This window comes from Martes martes, assembly GCF_963455335.1.
Source record: "Martes martes genome assembly, chromosome: 16".
Classification (NCBI taxonomy): Eukaryota; Metazoa; Chordata; class Mammalia; order Carnivora; family Mustelidae; genus Martes; species Martes martes.
This window is the reverse complement of record NC_137904.1, coordinates 28,747,913-28,774,633: the sequence shown is the minus strand read 5'-3', so window position 1 is coordinate 28,774,633 and position 26,721 is coordinate 28,747,913. Positions and strand designations below refer to the sequence as shown.

General features: G+C 39.2%; 1 protein-coding gene across 1 annotated transcript in view; it reads right to left on the bottom strand.

Moving 5' to 3' along the window:
* ACACA (acetyl-CoA carboxylase alpha) overlaps positions 1–26,721 on the bottom strand; it is a 236,320-nt gene that overhangs the window by 204,233 nt on the left and 5,366 nt on the right. Inside the window, 2 exon segments of the mRNA XM_080825443.1 lie at positions 16,360–16,612; positions 19,692–19,738. Of these exon segments, the coding sequence (XP_080681569.1) occupies positions 16,360–16,586 (227 nt within the window). The 5' untranslated portion in view covers positions 16,587–16,612; positions 19,692–19,738.

Sequence of the window (26,721 nt, the reverse complement as noted above, 5' to 3'; positions counted from 1 at the left end):
AAGGGCAAAATAAGTGCAAGGAGATTAAGAGGTACAAACTTACAGTTACAAAATAAATAAATCATAGGGATGCATAGGGAATAGAGTCAATAATCTGTAATTACTTTGTATGATAATGGTAACTAGATTTATGGTGGTGTTCATTTCATAATATATATAAACACCGAATCACTATGTTGCACATCTAAAACTAATGTAATATTGTACATCAACTATAGTTCCACTAAAAAGAAGACATTAAGGGGCGCCTGGGTGGCTCAGTGGGTTAAAGCCTCTGCCTTCTGCTCAGGTCATGATCTCAGGGTCCTGGGATTGAGCCCCACATCGGGCGCTCTGCTCCACAGGGAGCCTGCTTCCTACTCTCTCTCTGCCTGCTTCTCTGCCTACTTGTGATCTCTGTCTGTCAAATAAATAAATAAAATAATTTAAAAAAAAAAGAAGACATTAAAATACCCTTTTCTTATTACAAGATTCTAGAAGCAAGATATTTTATTCTGGTTTTACCAACTGACAAATGGGGTGGGGGGGGAAAGTCCAAGATACTGAGGAAAAACAACTGAAAAACTAAATGACATATATAGAGTTCTGTAACAACCACAAAATACACATACTTTGCAAGTGCTATAAAACTTTATCAAAACTGACCATATGCTAGGGGTGCCTGGCTGGCTCAGTTGGGAGAGCATGTGACTCTTGATCTCAGGGTTGTGAATTCAAGCCCCATGTTGGCATAGAGCTTATATAAAAATGAATATAAATAAATACAACAGAAACTGATTAAGAAAAAATGTGACCATATGTGAGTCCATAAAGTATCAACAAACTTCAAAGATTTGAAATCACTTAGAGTATATCCTCTGAATACAATGGATTAAACTAAAAATCAATGACAAAGATATTAAAATAGGTCCGAGTGGTTTTACTATATAGCCAGTGTCTTGAAATTAAGGACTCCATTTCGAGATAATTTTGGGTCCAAAAAAAAAAAAAAATCACAATGAAGTTGAGCAAATTAGGTGGAGGCGGTCAAAAGGTACAAAGTTCCAATTATAAGATAAATAAGTCCTAGGGATATGATGTACAGGATGGTTACCATGGTTAACAAATAGTGTATTACTGTATATTTGAAAGTTGCTAAGAGAGTAGATGTTAAATTTTCATCACAAGAAGAAAGAAAAAAATTCTAACTATGTGTGGTGACGGATCTTAACTAAACTTATTTTGGTAATTATTTCATTATATAAATATATAAGTTTTACATATGTATATAAATATATAATATATAAATATAAAATCTTTATGCTGTATACCTAAAACCAATACAATGTTATACGTCAATCGTATCTCAAAAAATTAAAAAATAATCACAATGAAAATAAGAAAATATCGGGACTCCTGGGTGGCTCAGTTGGTTAAGTGGCTGCCGTCAGCTCAGGTCATGATCCCAGCGTCCTGGGATCGAGTCCCACATCGAGTTCCTTGCTCGGTAGGGAGCCTGCTTCTCCCTCTACCTCTGCCTGCCTCTCTGTCTGCCTGTTCTCGCTCTCTCTCTCTCTGACAAATAAATAAATATTTTTTTAAAAAATGAAAATATCTTAAACCAAATGATAATAAAGATATGTCACATCAAAACTTGGGGGATATAGGGCTCCTGGGTGGCTCAATTGGTTAAATGATTGCCTTCGGCTCAGGTTATGATCCTGGAGTTCCAGGATGAGTCCTGGGTACAGGCTTCCTGCTCAGCAGGGAGTCTACTTCTCCCTCTGACCCTCCCCCATCTCATGCTCCCTCTCTCTCTCTTAAATAAATAAATAAAATCTTTAAAAAAAAACTTAGGGGATATAATAAGATGAACTGATGAATGGATACAGAGATACAGAAATGGATAGATAAATAATAAAGCAAGTATAGAAAATGTTAATGGTAGAATCTAGGTGATGAGTAAAATCGAGGCGTTCTCTGTAAAATGCTCTCAACTATGCTATATGCTTAAAATTGTTCATGATAAAATGTTGAAAAAAGACGTGAGATATAGCTAAAGATGAGCTTCAAGGAAATTTGTAATCATTAGTACATAGCTTAGAAAAGAAAGGGCTGATAATCACCTTTGTCAAAAGACTAGAAAAAAAACAAATTAAACCTGAAGAAAGTATAAAGAAGAGAATAAAGAGGATAGCAGATTATCTGTGAAAGAGAAAACAAATGTACAATAAAAAAAAGAAAAGAAAGTTGGTTCTTTGAAAAGGCCAATTAAATTAATAAACTTCTATTAAGACTTACTAAGAATACGAGAAAATGCAGAGCGCCTGGGTGTGTCAGTCAGTTAAGCACCTGCCTTCTGTTCAGGTCAAGATCCCAGGGTACTGGGATGGAGCCCATGTCAGGCTGCTTCTCCCTTTCCCTCTGTGGCCCACCCCCGCTGCCCCGCTTGTACTCTCTCACTCTCAAATAAATAAAATCTTAAAAAAAAAAAAGAGAGTAAGAGAAAATGCTAGCTCAGTATCAGGAATGATGAAGAGGGAACTCACTATGAAGTTTATGCCAATAAATTTGAAAATTTAGATTCAATTGATAAATCCTTTCAAAAATAATTTTCTGTTCCACCCAGAAGAAACAGAAATCTGAATTATCTTAATCTACTAAAAAGATGGACTATATATATATGATTTAAAATACTATTACCAGGCGCCTGGGTGGCTCAGTGGGTTAAGCCTCTGCCTTGGGTTAAGTGGGTTAAGCCTCTGTCATGGTCTCAGGGTCCTGGGGTTGAGCCCTGCATTGGGCTCTCTGCTCAGCAGAGAGCCTGCTTCCCCCTCTCTCTGTGCCTGCTTCTCTGCCTACTTGCCTACTCTCTCTCTCTCTGTCAAATAAATGAGTAAAATTTAAAAAAATAATAATAAAATAAAAATAAAATACTATTACCTTTGTGACTGCCCCTGGCCAATGTTACTATCTCTCCCTCGTGTTCAACAAATACCTATTGAGTGCCTACTATATGCTATAGAAAGTGCTGGGTATACAACTCCAAACAAAATGCATATGATCTCTGCCTTCATTTTAGTTACAGTGTGATAGAGACAAGCAATCAAATAAATATGCCAATGAAAATATTACAAATTGTGATAAGTCCTTTGAAAGAAGAACAGAAAGAGTATGAATAATAAAAGCAGTCCTCTCTGAGGAAGTGATATTTAATCTGAAGCTTTAAAAAAAAAGGGGGGGGGTCTCAAGTAATCACTGGGAGAGTAAAAGAGAATCCAGGCAGAACAAGAAGCATGTGTGGCCCTCGGACAGGAAAGACTGGCACACCAGAGGAACTGAAAGACCAGTATGGGTAAAGAACTGTCGTTATAATGAAGCTGACAAGTCAGATCACTCAGGGCCCCAGGAAGTCAAGCTAAGAATTCTAGTATCTTCTGCTGAGTGCAACAATGGGAAATCAGGAAGCAGAGAATCCAGCTAAACAAGCATTCTGGAAGTCCAAACAAGAGTTGACGGGCTAAGGCTTAAACTAAGGTGATAGCAAGTGAATGTATTGAAGTAAATATTGGAGACAGAATCAACAGAACTGAAGGGCAATTCCCCAGGTTTCTGACTTAAGTAGAGTGACCAGAGGCAATATTTATAAGTAAGATGGGGAAGATTACAGAAGGATCAAATTTATTGAGGACAGGAGAAATCAAGAATTCAGGTCTAAGGGGTGCCTGGCTGGCTTAGTCAATACAGCACACAACTGCTGATCTCGGGGTCGTGAGTTCAAACCCCACACTACGCATATAGCTTACTTTGAAAGAAAGAGTTCGGGTCGATTCACATTCTAGTAAAGACTTCACATAAACAGTTGAACGTATGGGATGGATATCATAAATAATGGGAGTCACTGGCATATATACAATAGCAAAGGGAAGAGATTGTATAGGAAGAAAATGTATACCAAGTACAAGGAAAAGAAGGTCCAAGACCAAGCAGGACTAACTGTTGGAAGTAACGTGAAAAAGGAAGAGCCCTGGATGCCTGGGTGGCTCAGTCCGTTAAGCATCTGCTTTTGGCTCAGGTCATGATTCTAGAGTCCTGGGATTAAGTCCCAACTGGGCCCCTTGCTCAGTGGGGAGACTGTGTCTCTCTCTGCCTACTGCTCCCCTGCCTGTGCTATCCCTCTCTCCCTCTCTGCCAAATAAATAAATAAAATCTTAAAAAAGAAAAAAGAAAGAAAGAAAAAGGAAGAGCTTGCAAAGGAGATTAGGGAGAGTACCGGGGACATAGGAGGAAAGATAAAAAAGCATGGTCTTGGGGTGCCTGGGTGGCTCAGTGGGTTAAAGCCTCTGCCTTTGGCTCGGGTCATGATCCCAGGGTCCTGGGATCGAGCCCCGCATCGGGCTCTCTGCTCGGCGGGGAGCTTGCTTCCCTCTCTCTCTGCCTGCCTCTCTGCCTGCTTGTGATCTCTGTCTGTCAAATAAATAAATAAAATCTTTAAAAAAAAATAATAAAAAATAAAAAAAAAAAAGCATGGTCTTCAGCAGAAAAGAGAAGGAGTGTGTTTCAAGGAAAAAGTAATCACCTGTATAGAGCTACTGAGAGGCTGAAAGACTGAGAACTGAGACGTACCCACTGAATTTAGCAATATAATAGTCACCGATGATTTTTAGTGTGAGCTGTTTCAGGAGCAGAGTACAGACTAGTGCAGCTTTAAGAAGGAATGGGAGACAAGGAAGTTCCTAGGAACTCTTCCAAAAATGTTGGCCATGATATGGGGCAATTACAGCAGTGGTCCAAAGGGAGTGTGTCTATCAAAGAAGGATTTTATAAAGACGAGAGTCAGAGAATGCCTGAATGCCAATGAGAATGATTTAGTAGAAAAAAAGATATTTAAAATGTAAAGAAGAAGAGAATGACCAAAGGAGGGAGGATTCTGAGAAGTCCTTGTAACAAGAAGGAAACATGAGAATATGAGTGAATATACCGGTAAATTTGAAATTAGGTGTTGGAAGGAAGAATTTCTGGTGTGACAGAAAGTTAGAAAATAGGACACAAAGTTACAAATTCAAAGTATGTCTCGAAGGGACAGGGGCTAACTTAAGGGGGACTTATGGTTTGAGGACAATGAAGAAAATGCAATTGTTGCTGTGAAAAATGAAAGGCCAAATAACCAGAAGAGAAAAACAAAATAGTGGAAGGAGTAAGGAAAATTTCACAGCACACACTACATTCAAGAAGGATCCCTAAAAGTGATGACCTGAAAGGATGAATGGAATTTCAACAGTCAGGGCAAGGGCATTCCAATAAGAAAACATAGCAGGGGAGGACAAGAGAGAAATCCTACTATGCCCTCAAGTAACTGCTTTATTTTCTTCCTTGCCATCAACTTCTTAAAAGGGTACACACTGTTGACATTACTATTCCTTCACCATTTATTCCCGACTTAATCTCTTGCCATCTACTAAAGCTGCTCACCCCAAGATCCTCTTGTGTACTAACTCCAGGGCTTTTGCTCAGTTTTTTATCTCTTAAAGCTTTTGCAACACTGTAGGTTACATCTTCCACCTGAAAATGATCTTTTCCTTGGTTTTCCTGGATGTTCCTTCCAGCTTACAGATCATTTCCCATCTTCTTTTTCCCGTTTCCTTCCATCTCAAACTAGACATTTCTGTAAGACACATTTCCCTTCTACCTATAAACTATCCCTCACAGTGATTTAATCTACCTACACAACTTTAATTACAATGCTACAAACATTTACTAAGCATACTCTATATGCCAGGCACTGTTCTAAACTCTGAGAAAGTGGTTCTCAGCTCAGGTTTCATATCAGATTCACCTGGAGAGTATTAGCATGTAGACTGTTGAGCTCTGTGACCAGAAGCTGTCATTTATGCAGTCTGGGACAGGTCTTTTTAAAGCTCCACAGATGACTCTGTTGCACAGCCAAATCTAAATACTGTTTTCCATTTTATATATGTCTTTAGCGTGACAGGCAAGATGCTTAATGATCTCACCTTTTTCTTACCTACCTCTTCTTCTGCGACACTCAACACCCTGTCTGTTACATTCTGGTAATACTCAATAACCTACAATCGCCTGAACATGCCAGATATCTCAGTCTGGTAGTTTTGCACATGTTGCCAACCCTACCATCACTAGGGTTCCTGCTACATATATGTACTTACCTCTGTTGCTTGCCGGTTTTCTCTTCATTCCTTTTAAACCCAGTTCAAACAAATCTGAGACATTATTAACCCTTATGGATCTCAACAAGCCCACCATAGTAATGATGAAAACTCTTTGTATTGGAAATATTAAGAATCTGGCATGATGTTTGGCTAGACACCAAAATATACTACTGGTAAAAGGGACCAACTGAAGTAATGCTATGAGATGATAAGTTTACCATTTAGAAAGATTCCAATGGTCATGTGGAGCTTATTATACTGACAGGGGAAAGAGAATGGAGAAGAGCTAAAATACCACTGCCATAATCCAAATAATAAAAGAACAATGGCAGTAGCAATGGAAAGAAGGGCATGGATTCAAGAATTACTGAACATAGATGGCTGAGTTGGTTAAGTGTCTGCCTTTGGCTCAGGTCATGATCCCAGGATCCTGGGACTGAGCCCCACAATGCAGGGAGCCTGCTCCTCCTTCTTCCTCTTTCCCCTTCTCCCCACTCATTCTTTCTCTCTCTTTAATAAGTAAATAAAATCTTCAAAAAATTTATTAGGGAATAGCATCAATAAACATACCTAATTAGGTGTGAGGTGGGGAGGAGAAAGGACTCTCACATAACACCCATATTTCTGGCTGGGGAAACCAGAGGAAAGGCAGTGTTGTTAATTAAGGTCAATCAAAAGAGAGGATGTAAGCCAAGAGAAGGCGGCTACAGCCAGGAAGTTTTGCAGAAAATCAACAATTCAGAGGCATGTGAAAAAAGCCAAGCCTATCCAAGAACCTGAGAAGGAAGGGTCAGAAAGGTGAATTGGGCGAGAGTGTTAATAAAACATAAGGAGTAGTTGGAAGAATGAGTGAAAAGTCAACACTGTCAAATTCTGCCCATGAGGAGGTCACCAGTGAGTTTTCTAAGCGTGGTTTCAGATAAGTGGTAGGAGCAGAAGCCAACGGCAACAGAGTAAGAAGCTAATGGAACTACCAGGTGACAGTCGTAGACTGAGCATTGGTGTACTGTTCTCTGCCAAAAAGCACACAAAAATGATGATAAAATAACAAAAGAAGCATAAAGACGTAAGAACAAAGAAAATGAAAGAGGAGTCCCCAGCAGATACAGGTGTCAAAAAATTGCAGAAAACCGGAAGTAGATGGTCAAAAAGTAACTGCGTCAGAGACCAAAGAGCCTACTATAGGAAAAGCCACTTAGAAACAAGGATGATTCCACTTTAGCACACTGGAAAAGCTCAGGAATTAGAATTGTCCAGTAGATCTCTCTTAGCAAGGGTGGAGACAGAGCTGAAAACCAAATAAAATCTGTAGCTTGCTTTAAAGTATTGTACCAATGTTAACTACTTAATTTTGATAAATAGAGGGTTGCTAGATAAAACACAGGATGCCCACTTAAATTTTATATTTCAGGAAAACAAATAATTTTTTATGAAAGTATGACTAATGCAGTATTTGCAGCAGTGTTTTTTTAATACATTGTTTATCTGAAATTCAAAATTAACTAGGCATCATGTATTTTTATTTGCTACATCTGACAACTCTAGATAAATGTACTATGATTATGGAAAATATTAATAGTAGTAGTAGGTGAGTAAATGATACACAGGAACTCTGCTAAGTGTAACTTTTCTGTACATCTAAAATTATTTCAAAATGAAAAGCTGAAAAAAATGAAGCTTACAAAAGACTTTTAATGACATGAGAAAGTGCTGTTCTACCAAAAAAGCAAAAAACAGGACTGTGTATTCATTATGATATCATCCATGTATGTGTTTTTTAATGAAATTTATCTTTACGGGGTAAAAATCACCAAAAGAAACATCAAATATTAATAGCAATTATCACTGGACAATCATACTCTGGATTGTTTGCATTTCTACATGCTTTTTAGATATCCAACTTTTCCATAAGTATACATCTAATAATTTTAAAATTTTAAAGTAGTAAATGTAAACTTTACTTGTAAATTTATGTTCACAGAAGAAAGGATGGGGGAAATGTGTGGATTACACTAGAAGAATAAAAATAATAAACACTGTCAAGTGGCCATCCTGAGCCCTACTTACCATATTCATAATTTCATTTCTACAATTAGCTGTTTACAGAACTCTGGTAAATAATAATACGTACACAGACAGCTCCTGTTTTCTGAATGGAAAGAGTGGGTGGGAAACAGAGCAAACTATTGCCTTCAGAAAAAGAGTAGCAAGTTGCTGATCTCATAATGACCTTCTCTGTTTACTCACTTCTGAGGCACCATGGCAACTGGGAACCTCAGAATATCAAGGAAGGAGCATTGAGAGTAAAACGGTTGGAAAGCTGCTGGGGGAAGGGAGAAAGCTCAGGGAAGATGAATGAGAAATGTGAAGAAAGCCAAACCATAAGAACACTCACAGGCCCAACTACAAGCAAAGCTATAATATAAACTCAAAACTAGAACCAAAGACCTGGAGATAGATGAGCCAAAGATAGGAAGGAAAAATAAAATTTCCTACCTTCTCGATAATGGTTATTCTTAACATCTAAATTATAACATTGACACTATATGTGTACTATAATTAAAGCCTTTTAAATTTCAAATTTCAAAACTAACTTTCTAAGTTTTAAATGCTAAAAAAGACTTAAAAAGGTTTTTCCCATCAAAAAATTTTACCTCACAAGAGCACTTCTTCATAATAAATAATATCATATAAATAGTATGGCACATTTTACTTTTCCAAAAGCTTCTACAGATATTATTTAACTTCACCTCCATTATTGGATTTAAATAGAATCACTTCAAACTCAGGAGTTTAAAGTGAGAGATTAAAAAGGAAAGAGAATTTCTTGCCAAGTTAAATAAAAACATACACAGCTAAAACTAAAAAGCTTTGTCCTTCATAGCTTTTGATCAAATCACACCATATTTTATAATGTCCACTTTCATTTTGATTATAAAATCCATTAAAATATCACTTGTGCAACACTACATTGTTTTGCTACAAGTGTTATAACTGTAAAAAATGCAAAGTGGTAAATTATCCTTTACTTTTCCTTCCATTTCTCTCTATACCACCAAACTATTACCAATAGTTATATACTTTCATGATTTGCTAATTTCCTTTTAAACAAATGGCTAGGCACTGTCACCAAAAAAAATAAAAAAAAAGAGGGGGCGTGGTAATACAATATTGGGAAATTTAAGAGACAGAATACACCCTGTGTGGTCTTAGATTGGATACTGTTTGGATAAACCAGCATTTTGGAGTCAACTGCAGAAACTGGAATATGGTGTGTATAGTAAAGGAAATGAAAATTTATTGATATAGAAAATTGGGAATTATTGACCCAAAAAAAGCACAGATTATAAAACGGTATATACAGGATCATCCCATTTCAGTAGAAAGAGATGCATATTTTTATTACATGCATATATATATCATATGCATCTGTATATGCATAGAAAAGGATCCAGAAGACTATACAATGGTATTAGCAGGAGTAATTTCTGGGTGGGGGATATACAAGGCTTTATTTTTGCCTTCTTGTGTTTTGTTTCTAGGTTTTTCTTTACTGCTTTTCTCTTTTTTTTTTTAATAAAGATGTTATTTATTGGGGCCCCTGGGTAGCTCAGTGGGTTAAAGCCTCTGCCTTCAGCTCAGGTCATGATCTCAGCGTCCTGGGATCAAGCCCTGCATCAGGCTCTCTGCTCAGCAGGGACCTGCTTCCTCCTCTCTCTCTCTGCCTGCCTCTCTGCCTATTTGTGATCTCTGTCTGTCAAGTAAATAAATAAAATCTTTAAAAAAAAAAAAAAAAAGAAGGAAAGAAAGTATAAAAAAAAAGATGTTATTTATTTATTTGGCAGAGAGATCACAAGTAGGCAGAGAGGCAGGCAGAGAGGGAGGGGGGGAAGCAGGCTCCCTGTTGAGCAGAGAGCCCAATGCGGGGCTTGATCCCAGGACCCCAAGATCACGACCTGAGCCCAAGGCAGAGGCTCAACTGACTGAGCCACCCAGGTGCCCCTTTTTACTGCTTCTTTAACAAAGCAGTATTTAGAAATATATTTTCTAATTTCAATATTTTCTGACTTCTATATCTTTAAGGATTTTATTTATTCATTTTATTATAGAGAGAGCGCGTGCGCGCCTGTATGCAAGCAGAGGGAGGGGCAGAGGGAAAGGGAAGAGAGAGAATCCCAAGCAGACCCTGCACTGAGCATAGAGCTCAACAAGGGGCTTGATCTCACAACCCTGAAATCATAACCTCAGCTGAAACCAGGAGTCGGAGGCTTAACTGACTGAACCCTCCAGGGACCCCTAACTTCTCTTTTTAATAAGCTTAACATTTAATTAGAGGTAAACCACTCAAAGAGAACAAAAGCATATCTATTACACCCAGGGTTCCAGTTTAGCATCATGACTGACAGTATGGGCTCTGACTGCATTCAATACACAGTTAGCTGTGTGACCCTGGGCATATGATTTAACCTGTGTTTCAGTTCCCCATCCATAAACTGTGGGTAATGACAGTACATTATTCAGCTCATGAGGTTGTTGTAAAAATTAAGTATGGTACTCCACAAAAAGAACAGCAGACTGTCTAGCATATAGTAAAGCACTTGATGAACTTATCAATTATTACTATTATTATTCTAATTAGTCACTGAGAAAACAAGATTGCCATTTCTCACAGATAATGTGGAAAATAAGATAGAATGTAGCAGCAATAGATCAGCTTTCTCTCTCACTGTTCTTATCCCCTAAATTTCTAAATTGCCTTCTTAATCCAATGGGAGCAAAAGCTGAAAGCCTCTCACAGATCCTCTCAGAATCTCACCTTGTTGCTATTTCCTCTGGATGAAGGTCCATACAGCTCTATAGGTTTTTAAATGCCAGTATAATTAAATGTACAGTGTTCTATTAGTTTTAGGTGTACAATACAGTGACTCAATAATTCTATTCATTATTCAGTGCTGATCACAATAAGTATACTCTTAATTTCCTTCACCTATTACACCCATCCCCCCACCCACCTCCCTCTTTGTGTTTTTTAAAAGTCTATGATCAGGGGATGCCTGGGTGGTTCAGACAGTTAAGGGTCCAACTCTTGATCTCAGCTCAGGTCTTGATCTCAGGGTCATGAGCTCAAGCCCTGCACTGGGCTCCACGCTGGGCATGAAGCCGACTTTAAAAAAACAAAAGGTCTATGACCAGAAGTGTGGTATCTAGGAGATGATCCGCAACTCAGTATATTATCTGTCTTTATTCCACGACTGGTATCACTGGACAAACTTTGTTTTTTTTTAAAGATCTTATTTATTTATTTCACAGAGAGAGATCACAACTAAGCAGAGAGGCAAGCAGAGAGAGAGGGAGGAAGCAGGCTCCCTGCTGAGCAGAGAGCCCGATGTAGGGCTCAATCCCAGGACCCTGAGACCATGAGCTGAGCTGAAGGCACAGGCTTAACCCACTGAGCCACACAGGCGCCCCTCATTGGACAAACTTTACAGATCATTTCTAACTACAAAATAGCTCCAAAACTCTACTTAGAGTCTTCTGAAGAGTCAAAAACACTTATTGGCAATCATATACCTGGATTCTAAATTTTCCAAGATATTGATTAAGTACTTTTCTTTCTAGACCAGAAAGGAGATAGTAATGTAGCTCACCTTCAACGAGCCCTTCCTGAGTGAACTTAATCTCTCCATCCTACCAAAGCAGCAACCACTGTCTTAAACCCAGCTATAGAGCATCAAATGATGAATTTATATAAGAAAATAACAGCAATTACAGATTGTTCTCAAATGAAATCACCAAAAACGCTTGCTAAGCATAAAATGCTGGCTGTTTGATACTTTGGGCATTTATTTTAAGAAGTTCAAGGGAAGGCGCCTGGGTGGCTCAGTTGGTTAAGTGACTGCCTTCAGCTCAGGTCATGATCCCAGGGTCCTGGGATCGAGTCCCACATCGGGCTCCCTGCTCCATGGGGAGTCTGCTCCCTCTGACCTCCCCTTTCATGCTCTCTCTCACTGTCTCTCCCTCAAATAAGTAAATAAAATCTTTAAAAAAAAAAAAAAGAAGAAGAAGAAGTTTAAGGGAAAATTGAAATGCAGTTTCAAATACTATAACATGAATTATAGGATAAAAAAGATTTCACGAAATCATACTACCTTAAGAGAAACCCAATTGTGGGGCTCACTATTTCCAACTGGACTTCAACCAAGAATTCAGTACACTAGTTGACAAAACTGATACAATCTTTATTTGGTTGACAGCATGACTGTGGGGTGATTTGGATTTACACTGCATTGTAAATATTCAGAACAATCTGATTTCAAGTAGCATCCCACAAGAAACAGATGTCATTATCTATGCATATCAAAATTAAGATGCCTACATTCAGTCTTCAATAGTCTTTCTTAGGACGCCTTGGTGGCTCAGTCGTTAAGCATCTGCCTTTGGCTCAGGTCATGATCCCAGGGTCCTGGGATCAAGCCCCACATCTGGCTCCCAGCTCGTTGGGAAGCCTGCTTCTCTCTCTCTCCCACTCACCCTGCCTGTGTTCCCTCTCTCCCTGTGTCTCTGTCAAATATTTTTTTAAAAATAATCTTTCTTCTCAAATATTCAATTAAATAGTAATAATGAGGTTCAGAAATATATCAGCCTAGCTGATGGATCAATCCCTAGCTGACCCTATCCAAAAATAAAAAGCCAAAGCACAAGTGTCTACAATGAAGCTTACATATTCCCATCAAGCTATAACTACTTTTTTCTTTTTCTTGCTATAACTACTTTCTTAGGGTATTACTTTCAAAAGTTTGGATCGTAAAGCTTAGACTGATCGATTTTATTATCTCTACACCCAACACGGGGCTTGAACTCATGACCCCAAGCTCAAAACTGCATGCTCTACTGACTAAGCCAGACAGGTGCCCCAGGGTCATAAAGCTTAGAAAGTGATTCTCCTTCAGTGATGCTCAAAATATGTAATACAAGTCATCTCCATCTCTATAACAGTCTATTTTCCAGTCCTGCCTACCCATCATGCCCATTAGACTTCTCAGTTAGCATAAAAAACCAAGCCCTAAACTTGAGAGGCCCACTCTCACCCTATCCTACGGCAGTCATGTTACTTGTTTTTGTTTTTTTTTTTTTTTTTTAAAGATTTTATTTATTTATCAGATAGAGACCACAAGTAGGCAGAGTGGCAGGCAGAGAGAGGGGGGGAAGCAGGCTCCCTGCTGAGCAGAGAACCCGATGTGGGGCTCGATCCCAGGACCCTGGGATCATGACCTGAGCCGAAGGCAGAGGCTTTAACCCACTGAGCCACCCAGGCACCCCATGTTACTTGGTTTTAGATGACCTCTAGTAAACACCTCTTAGGAATGCACCTGCCCCTTTAATCTACAAGGCCTGTAAAAGATTAGATTATTCATTCAGGAAGGTAATCCTAAACTCAACCAATCTCTAACTCTGGGTTCAAAGAGTGAAAAAGAATATCTGAACCAGTATCTTCATTTTCACAGATGCGGAAAATGAGTCCAAAGAGGTAATTTTTATGAATTATCTTTGGTCACATACCTAATTGGCGGCAGATGCAAGAATAGAGATCTCTCCAATATCAAGTGAATCTGACTCAATTTAAATTAATCCCAAGGATACCACATCCACAAATGACTTAGAAATGGATCAATGGAAAACATGTGTTCTATTTTGGAACATTTGGTAGCTGAGAGGCAGGTGCAAACTCCTCCGCAGGCCACCGAACACACTTTAATCCACTACTCCTCCATGAGCTATGGGCATGAGTTTTGCAACAGTAGGGCTGGCAAAAAATTTCTCAGGCACTCATACCACGGACCACACAGTCTTTGCAATAAGAAACATTGACTTTGAGAACAACTTGGCAACTACAAGCTGCCTTGCAAATCATTGGCTGAGTTTCCTATAATGGTGTTTATGTCACCATTGCCAAACACAATTTCCTAATCCAACCAATGGACAGTGTGTTTCACATGGTCTCAAACTGGACAAATTTCTCAAGCTGCTGTGTGGCTTTAAGGATTTAGATTTAACCCGGTCTTTCTCAACAGGGGCATTATGACATTTTGAGGACAATTCTTGGCTATGTGAGATTATCTAGTATACTGAAGAAGGTTTAGAATCATCGGTCCTCTGTCCTTTAAATGCAAGTGAACAGGAGTAGACCTCCCTCATCCGTGGTCTCACGTTCCAAGGTTTAATTTACCCACAGTCAACTGCTGTCCAGAAGCAGATGACCCTTCTCCTGACACGGCATGAGAAGGTCAACAGTAGCCTAAAGCTATGTTACAATGCCTACATCATTCGCCTTACTTCATCTCATCACCTCACAAGAATGATGAGATTGGTGAGGTGAGAAGGGTGAAATTGGTATAATATGATTTTTGAGAGAGAGAAACTACATTCACATAACATTACAGCATATTGTTGTAACTGTTCTATTTTACTATTAGTTATTATTGTTAATCTTTTAACTGTGCCTAACTTACAAATTAAACTTTAGCATAGGTATGCATGTGTAGGAAAAAAACATAGTATATATAGTGTTCAGAACTACCTGCGGTTTCAGGCATCCACTGGGGTCTTGGAATGTATCCCCTGTAGTCCCACCAGTCACAACCTTCACACATTTACAAAGACCTCAAAGGGTAAGATATCACCACCAGTATTAGCCTTGAGGTCAACCATTAAGCGAACTATAAAGTTATAAGAAATATTTACATAAAGACTTGACCTCTAAAAAAAGACTTGGCCCTTTTTATCTGCCACTAAATATTGCCCTCTATTCCCCTTTTAGACCAGAGATTAGATAAAATCCTTCATTCATCAATTCCTGAAAACCAACTTTGTCTGAAGTAGTTAAATAATTAAGACACTTTTATTGTTAGGGAAGTAGAGTAGAAAAGTTACTGAAATGGAATCAGGGCACCTGACTTTGAATTCGTTTTCTGGCTATTCACCCTTACGCAAGTTATTGCCCCTCTTTAAGCCTCAGTTCTCTCATCTACTTAAAGAAAAGCTATTAGGCTACATTATTTCTCTGGTTCATTGCAGTTCTAGGAATCTATGACATAAAACATAATTAACTGGCTTAACTCTTTTCTTCTCACCTCCACATAGCTAAATGGGGGTGACCACCAACTTACTACTTCATCATTCAGAAGCAAGGACCCCAAAGTCCCAGGAGAGTCACATTCAGCCAGAGCCAGTGTGGGATTTTACTATACAGTCTATATCTTGAATATATAAAAAGGAGCTTAATTATTTTATGATCCATCAATAAGAGAAGCACCGAGATAATAACACCAACAGCCACTCTAATTAATGTTTACCTCTGCCAGACCTATCATCTCAACCCTGGCTGTATATTAGAATGACCTGGATAGTTTTTAAAAAAAAAGAAAATGCCCCAGCTCCAAACCAAGCCAATATCAAATGATTCAGAACCTTTGGAGATGGCGCTCATTTCTTAAGGCCCCACCAAGTGATTATGACATACAGTGAAAACCAAGAACCATTAATCCAGGCCCTTTAATTCAAGAAATGCAAAGCAAATGACCAAAGGTCAATATATCCCATACTGGTTGTATAATCAAACATCAATAAATAAGAATAATCCAGTGTTACTATTTACTGACATTCTCAATTACACGTAAAGAATTCCATTTTTAAAGAAAAAGGAGAGGTCTATAATCACCCTTTGTTCCTGCCACAGGTTGTTATTGAGGACTGACCCTGCCAGAAATAGAATATACCTTTTTGACATGATAAAGCACTTCAAAGATAGATTACTATAAATTTGCCCAACCCTGCAAAAAGTCCTATCACCCATTAAGATAGTTATGACATTAGTCAAAGTAGTACAGAAACCAAATTCCTCAAACTCTCACTGACTAGGTGTCACTAAAAGACCAAGTATGTAGAAAGAACAGGAAAAAGTTGAGAGGAACGTTTAGGAAAAGACACTTTGAAAACTGCTCTTCCAAAAAAAAGAGAGAAAGAAAAGAGAACTGTGCTTCATGCGAAGTACATTTATTCATCAAAGCTTCAAGTCCAGTGATGCAGGAAAAGGTGGCACAATCTTGACTAAAATTATTCTTGCTCTTTCCAGAACAGAATCAGTGAAACCAAAAGGTCATGTTAGATAAAGAAAACATTAAATTTGTCTTACCTCATGTGTAAAGCCAAGCCGTCCTGTAAGCTGGAGATCCCCAAATCAGAGAGTGTATCTGAGCCAACAGAAGCTGGTGATAGAGAGCCCTCCTTCTCCTCCAGCAGATCCAGCTTCACCAGGCTGCTGATTTCATCTTCTGAGTTATCTTCAGACACAGAACCAATTATGAATCGGGAATGCTGGTTCAGCTCCATAGGTTTGCCCAAGGGGGATGGTTCATCCATTATTCCTTCAAAATGAGCTCTTAGAGCTATGAGGAAAATGATGGAGAAAAGCAGGTTATGGATAATAACCTATATCAAAGGACAACCATAGATTATACCTAATGTACTACAGTTGGCACTTGGAAGCAACATGTAGTTTGAGAACTAGTTTCTTTGGCTATTCTATTTCACGACTTCCGTTTTCTACAAGGAAGGAAAATACAGATCACGATAACCATGCCTAAAAAAATTAAAATTAGCTTCCTCTTCCTCAAAGGAATCTCTCTCAAAAAACTATAAGCCAGGGGCACCTGGGTGGTTCAGTCTTAAGTGTCTGCCTTCGGATCAAGTCATGATTCTGGGGTCCTGGGATCGAGCCCCACATTGGGCTCCCTGCTCGGCGGGAAGCCAGCTTCTCCCTCTCCCACTCCTCCTGCTTGTGTTCCCTCTCTTACTGTATCTCTCTCTCTGTCAAATAAATAAAATCTTAAAAAAAAGAAAACTATAAGCCATTCCCAATCTCTTTATCAATTTGGTAATGTCCAAAATATAATTATGATCAAGGGAAAGACCTCTGCAGTAGGTGAAAGCTGCTCATGATATTGTGACTTCAGTTGTCAGTACTGGGGAGAATGCAGGAAAAGATTTCCAGAGAGTCACAGTCATTTCAGACTAGGTATTTAGAGTCAACTATGCAACTATCACCTCATTCCAACAGTACACTATGACAGGTTGTGAAGTCTCTATTTTTATATAAATATATACACAAAAAATATACTGACATTGATATATATGCTGACATTGAGATATACATATATGTATGTATCCTTTAAATTAAACTCCAGATAGGTTTTTGTTGTTGTTGTTGCTTTTTTTTTCCCCCTAAGATTTTATTTATTTATTTGACAGAGAGAAAGTGATCACAAGTAGGCAGAGAGGCAGGCAGAGAGAGAGAGGGAAGCAGGCTCCCCGCTGAGCAGAGCCCAACACGGGGCTCGATCCCAGATACGTATTTTTTAATAGAAAAAGAAAATCTTTGTCCTCATGAGTTTTTTTCTTCAGTTACACCTGTTAAAAATTCACCCAATAACGTCTGCTCTTGGCCCTAATGTGCTGACATCGATAAGGAGAAAATGAATGCACTATCAAATTCAAGATCTCTACTTAAAATAAGGGAGGGGTCATCTCAATAAGTATTAGTTTTCTAGGTATAGGGCCTTATCAGTCAGAATTAAATATTTCGGGGCACCTGGGTGGCTCAGTGGGTGAAGCCTCTGCCTTCAGCGCAGGTCATGATCCCAGGGTCCTGTGATCGAGCCCCACATTGGGCTCTCTGCTCAGCAAGAAGCCTGCTTCCCCCCTCCCCCCCACGTACTTGTAATCTCTGCCTGCCCAATAAATAAATAAATAATCTTAAAAAAAAAACAGAATTAAATATTTTCAACTATTAGCCAACTAATTAACAAAGACCAGAACAGTGCAAAGTCCACAAGAATAAAAACCAAAGCTAAAAGAAACAATATTTATTCTGTCATTCAAAAAATCCTATTAAGAAAACTCTTCAGAACTACATGCCAACTTAGTATTGAACCTCTTGCAGCCTAGCAACTTTAATTTAGAAAGCAATATTCCCAATACTGATTTCAAGGTGCTCTAAGAAATAAATAAATAAAATAAAAAGTACGGATTCTTGGATCTTACCACAGAGCAACTAACTGTATCAGAATCTACAGGTTGGGACCCAGTAATCTATATTTTAACAAGTCCTAAAAATCTGAGAACCACCCTGCTAGAAGAATGAAAGAGTAATAACAAATTGCCAGGAATGCTGAAAAAAAATTACTTCTAGATATTTCCCAAGAGTGAATTAGAGATTACTTCTGTTAACTTTTATTTTAAAAACTAGAATCAAATATAAAAATAGCATGCAACCGGAAAAACTTTACATCTAAATTTACTATACATTCCTCCCTTGGAATATTAGGTTTCTTTAAAATAATTTTGTTTTAAGATTTTACTTATTAACAGATAGAGATCACAAGTAGGCAGAGAGGCAGGCAGAGAGAGAGAGGAGGAAGCAGGCTCCCTGGCTGAGCAGAGAGCCCGATGTGGGGCTTGATCCCAGGACCCTGAGATCATGACCAGAGCCGAAGGCAGAGGCTTTAACCCACTGAGTCACCCAGGCACCCCTAAAATAATTTTTAAATGTCTCCAAATTTTATTAAGATAGTCACTTCCAGAAAGCAAAAAGAAAACCAATCATTTAAAAAGAGAAAAAAAGGAAGGAAAGAAAAAGGGAGAGAAGGACAAAGTGAGGGAAGGAAGGAGGTAAAATTCTAACAGAGCACTCTGAAGACCACCACCAAAAGGTACAGCAACAAAAAAGTCTACTTCTTTCACATTTTAGATCAGTAAATAATCAAGTTAAAAAAAAAAAAATAAGACCCTCATTCTCTCCCACCCCCCACAGAATACCAAATTCCACCTCAACTAACACAGAAAATAATGGCTGCCTTCTTCACAGGAGAAATAAAGCATTCAGGGGCATGTTCTAGTTTATAGTCTGAACTGAAATTGGGTGACTACACAAAAAAAACAAAACTCATGAGAAAAGAGCAATTCTCTGATTCCATGGGAGAAGAAATGATTAATTAATAAATGAGAGGCTCCATAAGGTCAACTTCAAGTTCTTCTTTCTAAGAAGAAAATGAAGGCAGCCTTCCCTTAAGTGTTGAAAAGATTAGAAGCAGCTCAGTTGTCGGCAGCTAGAGAGCCTATCTACCAACCAGCGAATCTACTGAATGGTATCTCTGGGCACAAGGTTGCAAAGCACCAGAAAAGAGATGTCATGTATGGAAAATCACTGAGTAGCTGTCCAGACACTCTAGAAGCTAATCTATAGCCCGTCCCATTTCCACTGATTCTAGTCCTGAATTAAAGAGAAAAGGGGTTGGAATACTACACTGTCAGACCATTCACTTCAGACTACTTACCCCCCCAAACCTGCCTATGTTTTTTTTGTAGAAGGCAACTTTTAGCATGAATGCCTATGGTTTAATATTTTAGCACATGAACATAAAATTTTTATCATACTGTAAACATGAAAGAATATTATTTGTAACTGACCTCTTATAATTCTTACTGTCTGAGCAGATATCCACCTCCAAAAAGAACTAGGGAGAAAGAGAGAGAGTTGAACTGTTTAAGAAACCCAAATTTTAGCAATTCCTGTTTTGCTCAGAATACAAAACCAATAGTACTCAAAGTATCATTTTTCTGATCAAATCTATTATTTAACTTGAAGCATAAAGTTCAGTTTTTCACTTTTATTCAAATCTATAAATCAAAAGCATTACACAAAGACTTTGTTTTCATGAGAGTGTTAAACAATAATCCAAGCTTACCATTTCACAAGGTGCCTTTTCCAACTGCATACTTCGATGAACACATTCCAACCCTATGATATCCAACATTTCAACAAAACAGAGGCAGTGGGGAGAAGAGAACCACTAGATCCCTTGGAACTCAGACTCTGATTATATTTCTAAATGGATATACCCACATAGAAGGTTAGAAGCCAGGAAGGGGACAGATCTTGCCATAAAATTAAACTGAAAACTAAATCTAAATCCCTTTAGATCCCTAAAACTCTAAGGGATCAAGAAGTCTCTAGCTACTTCCCAAATCCTAGGTTTCCTTCCATGCCCAACAATTTAAATGTATCCAGGGAAAAAATTCTCAACTTCAGTTATATATAACAATCACATGTGGAGCTATTTTTTTTAATTTATTATGTTACATTAGTTTCAGGTCTGTGGAGCTTTTTTTTTTTTTGGTGGGGGGTGATGAGGCAATTTATTTATGACGGCAACTAGAAGACTCCACGTTTAGTAGCGTGGGTGAGATAAGGGCTGAGCCCATGCCTTCTGCTTCTCCTTGGGATTCCTGGGCAAACTTCTCCTACAGTTTCTTCCACATTCCTTTATTCATGTCCTTAAACTCTTCCAAGATGTCTGTGGACAGGATCAGCCTGTACTCTGGGGACAGGCTAGTGAGGCTCATGTCTTTGGGGCAAGGGTTCTTGTGTTTGTAATAGTTTGAATGGAGTCATGCTAGGCTCTCATACCTCTGATCACAGGCTTCAGGCTCTACAATCTTGAGTACCCTTTCCCTCCGGAAAGGCCTGTGCTACTCCTGACTGTTTGGTCTCCTCCACTGGCCATTCCTCACAGTTTTAGGAAATGCCGGCAGGCGCTGGCCTCCATTTTGGATCACCCCATGGTGCTTTTTAAAAACATGTATGTCTAAACTCCACCCCAGATCTACCAAATCAGAATCACCGCTGGAGGCCCAGAGATCTGAATATTAAGTTCCAGAGTTGATTGACACTGATATATATTCAGGCTTGAGAACCACTGGTACAGGATGGAGAAGAAATCCAGAACTTCTAAGAGAAGACTTTAAATGACAAGCAATAGGATTAGGGACAAGGCACATATATTAACTGGGGAAACTGGATTTACCCAATTATGTAGTTTAAGCTAATATTATCCCTTACAATTGTGGTAGGGAAGGGGGGGGTGAGAAGAGGAAGGAAAAAGGAAGTAAATTTTGATCAGATGCAAACAAGGTGCAGTGCAGCTGGAGTTAAACCCTAGGACTCAAGATCAAATTCTGACTTTGCCATATATTGGCAGTGCAAACTTGAATGAGTCACTTAACATCTCTGATTCTCGTCATCTGTAAAAATAAATAGATCATATGTTACCTTAGGGGACTGCTGTGAACCTGAAGAGTATATGAAAGTATTCTGTAAACTACGTACTAGACCAGTGTTTTTCAAACTATGGGTTACCACCAAGCAGAATACTAAGAAATAAATTTAGAAGGTTGTAACCAACATTTTAAAAATGAAGGGGCGGGGGCACCTGGGTGGCTCAGTGGGTTAAAGCCTCTGCCTTCGGCTCAGGTCATGATCCCAGGGGATCGAGCCCCGCATAGGGCTCTCTGTTTGGCTGGGAGCCTGCTTCCCTTCCTCTCTCTCTGCCTGTCTCTCTGCCTACTTGTGATCTCTGTCAAATAAATAAATAAAATTAAAAAAAAAAAAAATGAAGGGGCGCCTGGCTGGATCAGTCAGTAGAACATGCCATTCTTGATGTTGGGATTGAGAGTTCAAGCCTGGCATTAAGAAAATTTACTTTTAGGGGCGCCTGGGTGGCTCAGTGGATTAAGCCTCTGCCTTCGGCTCAGGTCATGATCTCAGGGTCCTGGGATCGAGCCCCGCATCGGGTTCTCTGCTCAGCAGGTAGCCTGCTTCCCCTCTCTCTCTCCGCCTGCCTGTGACCTCTCTCTCTGTCAAATAAATAAATAAAATCTTAAAAAAAAAATGAAGAACATCCTGTTATTAAAAAAAATCTTTAAAAAAAGTCATTAAAAATGAAATAGAACAGGATGCCTGGGTGGCTCAGTCAGTTAAGTGTCTGCCTTCAGCTCATGATCTTGCGTCTCCCTTTAGTCCTCCCCACTGCTGGTGATCTCTCTCTCTCGCACAAATAAATAAAATCTTCTAAAAAAATGAAATAGAACAGAAGATGTTAAGAGTACACTGTACTTTATACAGACAAATATTGTTTTTTGAATTTTTGTATCAGTTATATGTACATCAAAAAAGTCTTAGAGCCACAGTGAATTCTTGCTCTCCTGGCCCCTCCACTTTATGCTCTCATCAGAGAGCAAACACAGTGACTTAATACCTAGACCAATGGTTCTTAAACTTTCTTAGGTCAAGACACTATTAGAAATCTGTGGGCTCTCTGCTCAGCAGGGAGCCTGCTTCCCTCTGTCTCTCTGCCTGCCTCTCTGCCTACTTGTGATCTCTGTCAAATAAATAAATAAAATCTTTAAAAAAAAATCTGATAAAAGTATGGACTTTTTCTTGACAAAAATGCACCCTCACACAAAATTCTGCTTGCATACAAGTTTAGGACCCCTAAAGTCTTGCCATGAATCAGGTTAAGATCCTTCTCTCTCTAGAAAGAAGACAAAGAATCGAGATGATTTCTGGGGAAGGTTCATATAGCTCCTGTCTTACCACCTCCAAAAGAAGGCCTTTCCCCAGAGTGGTAGTACATTCTGCTTATCCAAATAAAAATTTTCTTCATTAGATCAAATTGTCAAATTCTCTTTTATTTTAAAAAAAGAGTTTAAAACGTTCTTGAACTTTGTTAGAAACTCCAAACTATCTGCAGAAGGCTCCCAAACTATACCCTATGTGCCTGAAAATGGAATAAAGCTAATTATAGCTAATGTACTTACTTAAGAGTCAGCCTGCATTTCACCCAGGGATAGTTCTCTAAATAAAACAGAACAGATTTTACCAAACTTATTTAAGATGTTTCCCTTGAAACATCTTAACGCCATCTTCCAAGTGATTCTAATAAAGAGGCATCAATTAGTTTTCATAGCCATTGATAAAAACATCCAAGCTGGGGACACCTGGGTAGCTCAGTCAGTTAAACATCTAACTTTGGCTCAGGTCATGATCCCAGGGTCTTGGGATCAAGTCCCACACCAGGCTCCATGCTCAGTGGGGAGCCTGTTTCTCCCTCTGCCTGCCTGCTTCTCCCTCTGCTTGTGGGCTCTCTGTCTCTGACAAATGAATAAATCTTTAAAAAAAAAAAAAGTATCCAAGATGACACATGTCCTTAACTTTTAAGTCATAGTAACTTCATTTAAATTCCTTCAAAAACAGTCACTCAATTTGCCTTTTTCATTTTTGTCATTTTACTAATGAACTTTTAAATGGATTTTAGTATTAATTCAGTAACCATGAGAGGTTTTTAAAAACCACATGTTATTTTCCCACAAGTTTTAAATTTTAAAGATTTTATTTATTTATTTAGAGTGTATGCATACAGAAGCATACAGGTCCCTGAGCTGGAGGAGGGGCGGAGGGGGAAAGAGAGGGAGAAGAATCTCAAGCAGACTCCAAGCTGAGCACAGAGCCCACCTCAGGGCTCAATCCCACGACCCCAAGATCGTGACCCGAGCCAAAGCCAAGACTCAGATGCCTAACCAACTGAACCACTCAGGTGCCCCAAGTTTTAAACCTGAAAACAAGCACTTGAGTCTCTAATAGTGAGATGGCTGATATATACTAAAGGATAAAAAAGATTTGGTCCCTAGCAAAAATGCTATAGATACCTAAAGATATAGACAATAATAGTAGTATAATAATTGCTACGTGTAGAAACCCAAAAAAGAGGGCGCCTGGGTAGCTCTGTTGTTAAGCGCATGCCTTCGGCTCAGGTCATGATCCCACCAGGGTCCTGGGATCCAGCCCTGCATCAGGCTCCGTGCTCCGCGGAGAGCCTGTTTCTCCCTCTCTCTCCCACTCCCCCTGCTTGTGTTACCTCTCTCGCTGTCTCTCTCTCTGCCAAATAAATAAATACAATCTTTAAAAAAAAAAAAAAAGGAAAAAAGAAAAAGAAAAGAAACACAAAAAAGAAAGATACTTTATCCAAACTTGGAGGTGGTAACGGTGAGGACAGGGATCATGGAAGATTTCCCAGAGCGGGAACACATTAATGACGATGAAGAACTGGGATATAAAGGACAGAGAGTAAGGAGCACTCCATGTAGAAGGAGCCACCAAATAAACATCCAGATGGTAGAATACAAAGGCTTATGAGGAATACCAGACCTGAATGGCTTCAAGAGTTTGAGGTAATTTCCTTCAAGAGCCAGCTGGAGACTTTTTGGGTTTGTTTGTTTGTTTGTTTGTTTTTAAACAAGAGCATATTACCTTAGGGTAAAAGAGCCAGAGAAAATAACAATTGTCTATTCTATTCTTCATTTCTCAGGCCAGGGATAGAGATATTTTTCAAGGAAGAAGCTGGTAAAAGCTTCTGGATCTTCCAGGGCGCCTGGGTGGCTTAGTGGGTTAAAGCCTCTGCCTCTGGCTCAGGTCATAGTCCCAGGGTTCTGGGACTGAGCCCCATATGGGGCTCTCTGCTCAGCAGGGAGCCTGCTTCCCCCCTCTCTGTCTCTGCCTACTTGTGATCTCTATCAAATAAATAAATAAAATCTTTTTTTTTTTTTTAAGTTTCTGGATCTTCCAAGAAAACCTTAAAGAAGACTTGCCAAACTTCTGGATAAAGATGGTAGGTTGAATACATATCCATCTTGTTCCTGCCTAAAATCCTACTAAAAAAAACAAAAGTAAAGGGGCCCCTGAGTGGCTCACTCCGTTAAGCATCTGCCTTCGGCTCAGGTCACTAGGTCAGGATCCCAGGGTCCTAGGATTAAGCTCTACGTCCTTGGGTTCCCTGTTCAGTGGGGAGTCTGCCTCTCCTTTTGCTTCTCTTACCCGCTGGTACATGTGCTTGTGCTTTCTCTCTCTCTCTCCCCCCTCGTGCTCACTCTCCCTCTCGCTCTCAAATAAATAAAATCTTAAAAAAAAAAAAAAAAGTGGGGCACCTGGGTGGCTCAGTGGGTTAAAGCCTCTGCCTTCCGCTCAGGTCATGGCCTGAGGATCCTGGGATCCAGCCCCACCATGGGTCTCTGCTCAGCAGGGAGCCTGCTTCCTCCTCCTCTCTCTGCCTCTCTGTCTACTTGTGATCTCTGTCAAATAAATAAATAAAATCTTTAAATAAATAAATACATACATATATAAAGGAATTTTTAAAAAGGTGTTATTCACGAAAGATCTCCATCTCCTTCCCAACTGCCCCCCTCCCCGCAAAAGAAAGTCAGGGGAGATGACAGCAAGATACTTTTCTTGGAAAACAGATGGAAACATGATAAATGACTACAGAAACCTGGGAAACTAAATCATAAACCATCTGTGGTAAACTCATAATCACTACACTTTTTTCAAAGAATCTTGAAAATGTTCAGAAAATGAAAGTGAATGATGGAGCTAAAATAAAGAGGATCTGGTTGAAATCTTGTTTAAGAGGCGTCAGATGCTTTGATTTTCTTCTCAACTAGTAAAGCCAGGTGCCCGCTGTTCTACCATCCTGATAAAAGACTGGAGATTTTTTCTCTAGAGAGGGTTAAACATGAGGTTCCTAGACTGGGGGATACCAGCAACAGTAAACGGGAGAGCACCATGTTGAAAATGGAGAAATTAAGTAGGCATATTGAGTAAGAGCTTCCAGCCTTCTTTCCCTAATTTTCACCAGCCAGGAAGGAGGGAAATAAGATCCTTCTTTGCCGAATCTAACTAGACCAAGAGAAAAAAGACCTCAAAAAGTAACACTGGAGTTCACTAATTAAGATGCCCCACTTGGGGCACCTGGGTGGTTCAGTGACCTCTGTGACCTCTGCCTTCGGCTCAGGTTATGATCCTGGGGTCCTGGGATCAAGCCCCGCATCGGGCTCTCTGCTCAGCAGGGAGCCTGCTTTTCTCTCTCTCTCTCTGCCTACTTGTGATCTCTCTCTGTCAAATAAATGAATAAAATCTTTAAAAAAAAAAAAAAAAAGACGCCCCACCAGATCACACTCTAAGAAAGTTAATAGTCGGGGCGCCTGAGTGGCTCAGTCGTTAAGCGGCTGCCTTCGGCTCAGGTCATGATCCCAGGGTCCTGGGATCGAGCCTCAAATCGGGCTCCCTGCTCAACGAAGAGCCTGCTTCTCTCTCTTTCCCTGCTGCTCTGCCTACTAGTGCTCTCTCAATCTGTCAAATAAATAAATAAAATCTTTAAAAAAAAGATAGAGAGATACAATAAAACAGACTCTTAAATACAGAGAAGCAGCTGATGGTTGTCAGAGGGAAGGTGGGTGGGGGAATGGGTAAAACAGGTGAGGGGGAGTAAGAGCACACTTACCATGATGAACACTGAGTAATGTTTAGAATTATTGAATTATATTATACACCTGAAACTAATATAACATTGTATGTTAATTATACTTCAATTAAAAAAAGAAGGCCCAGAAATAAACCCTCCCATATATGGTCAAATGATATCTGACAAGGATGCTAAGACCCTTTAATGTAGGACAGACTTTTCAAAAAATGGTGCTGGGAAAACTGGATCTCCACATACAAACAAATGAAATTGGACCCTTCCCTTAACACCATATTAAAAAATTAACTCAAAATGCGTCAAGGCTTTAAAGTAAAACCTAAACCAATAAAACTCTTAGAAGAAAC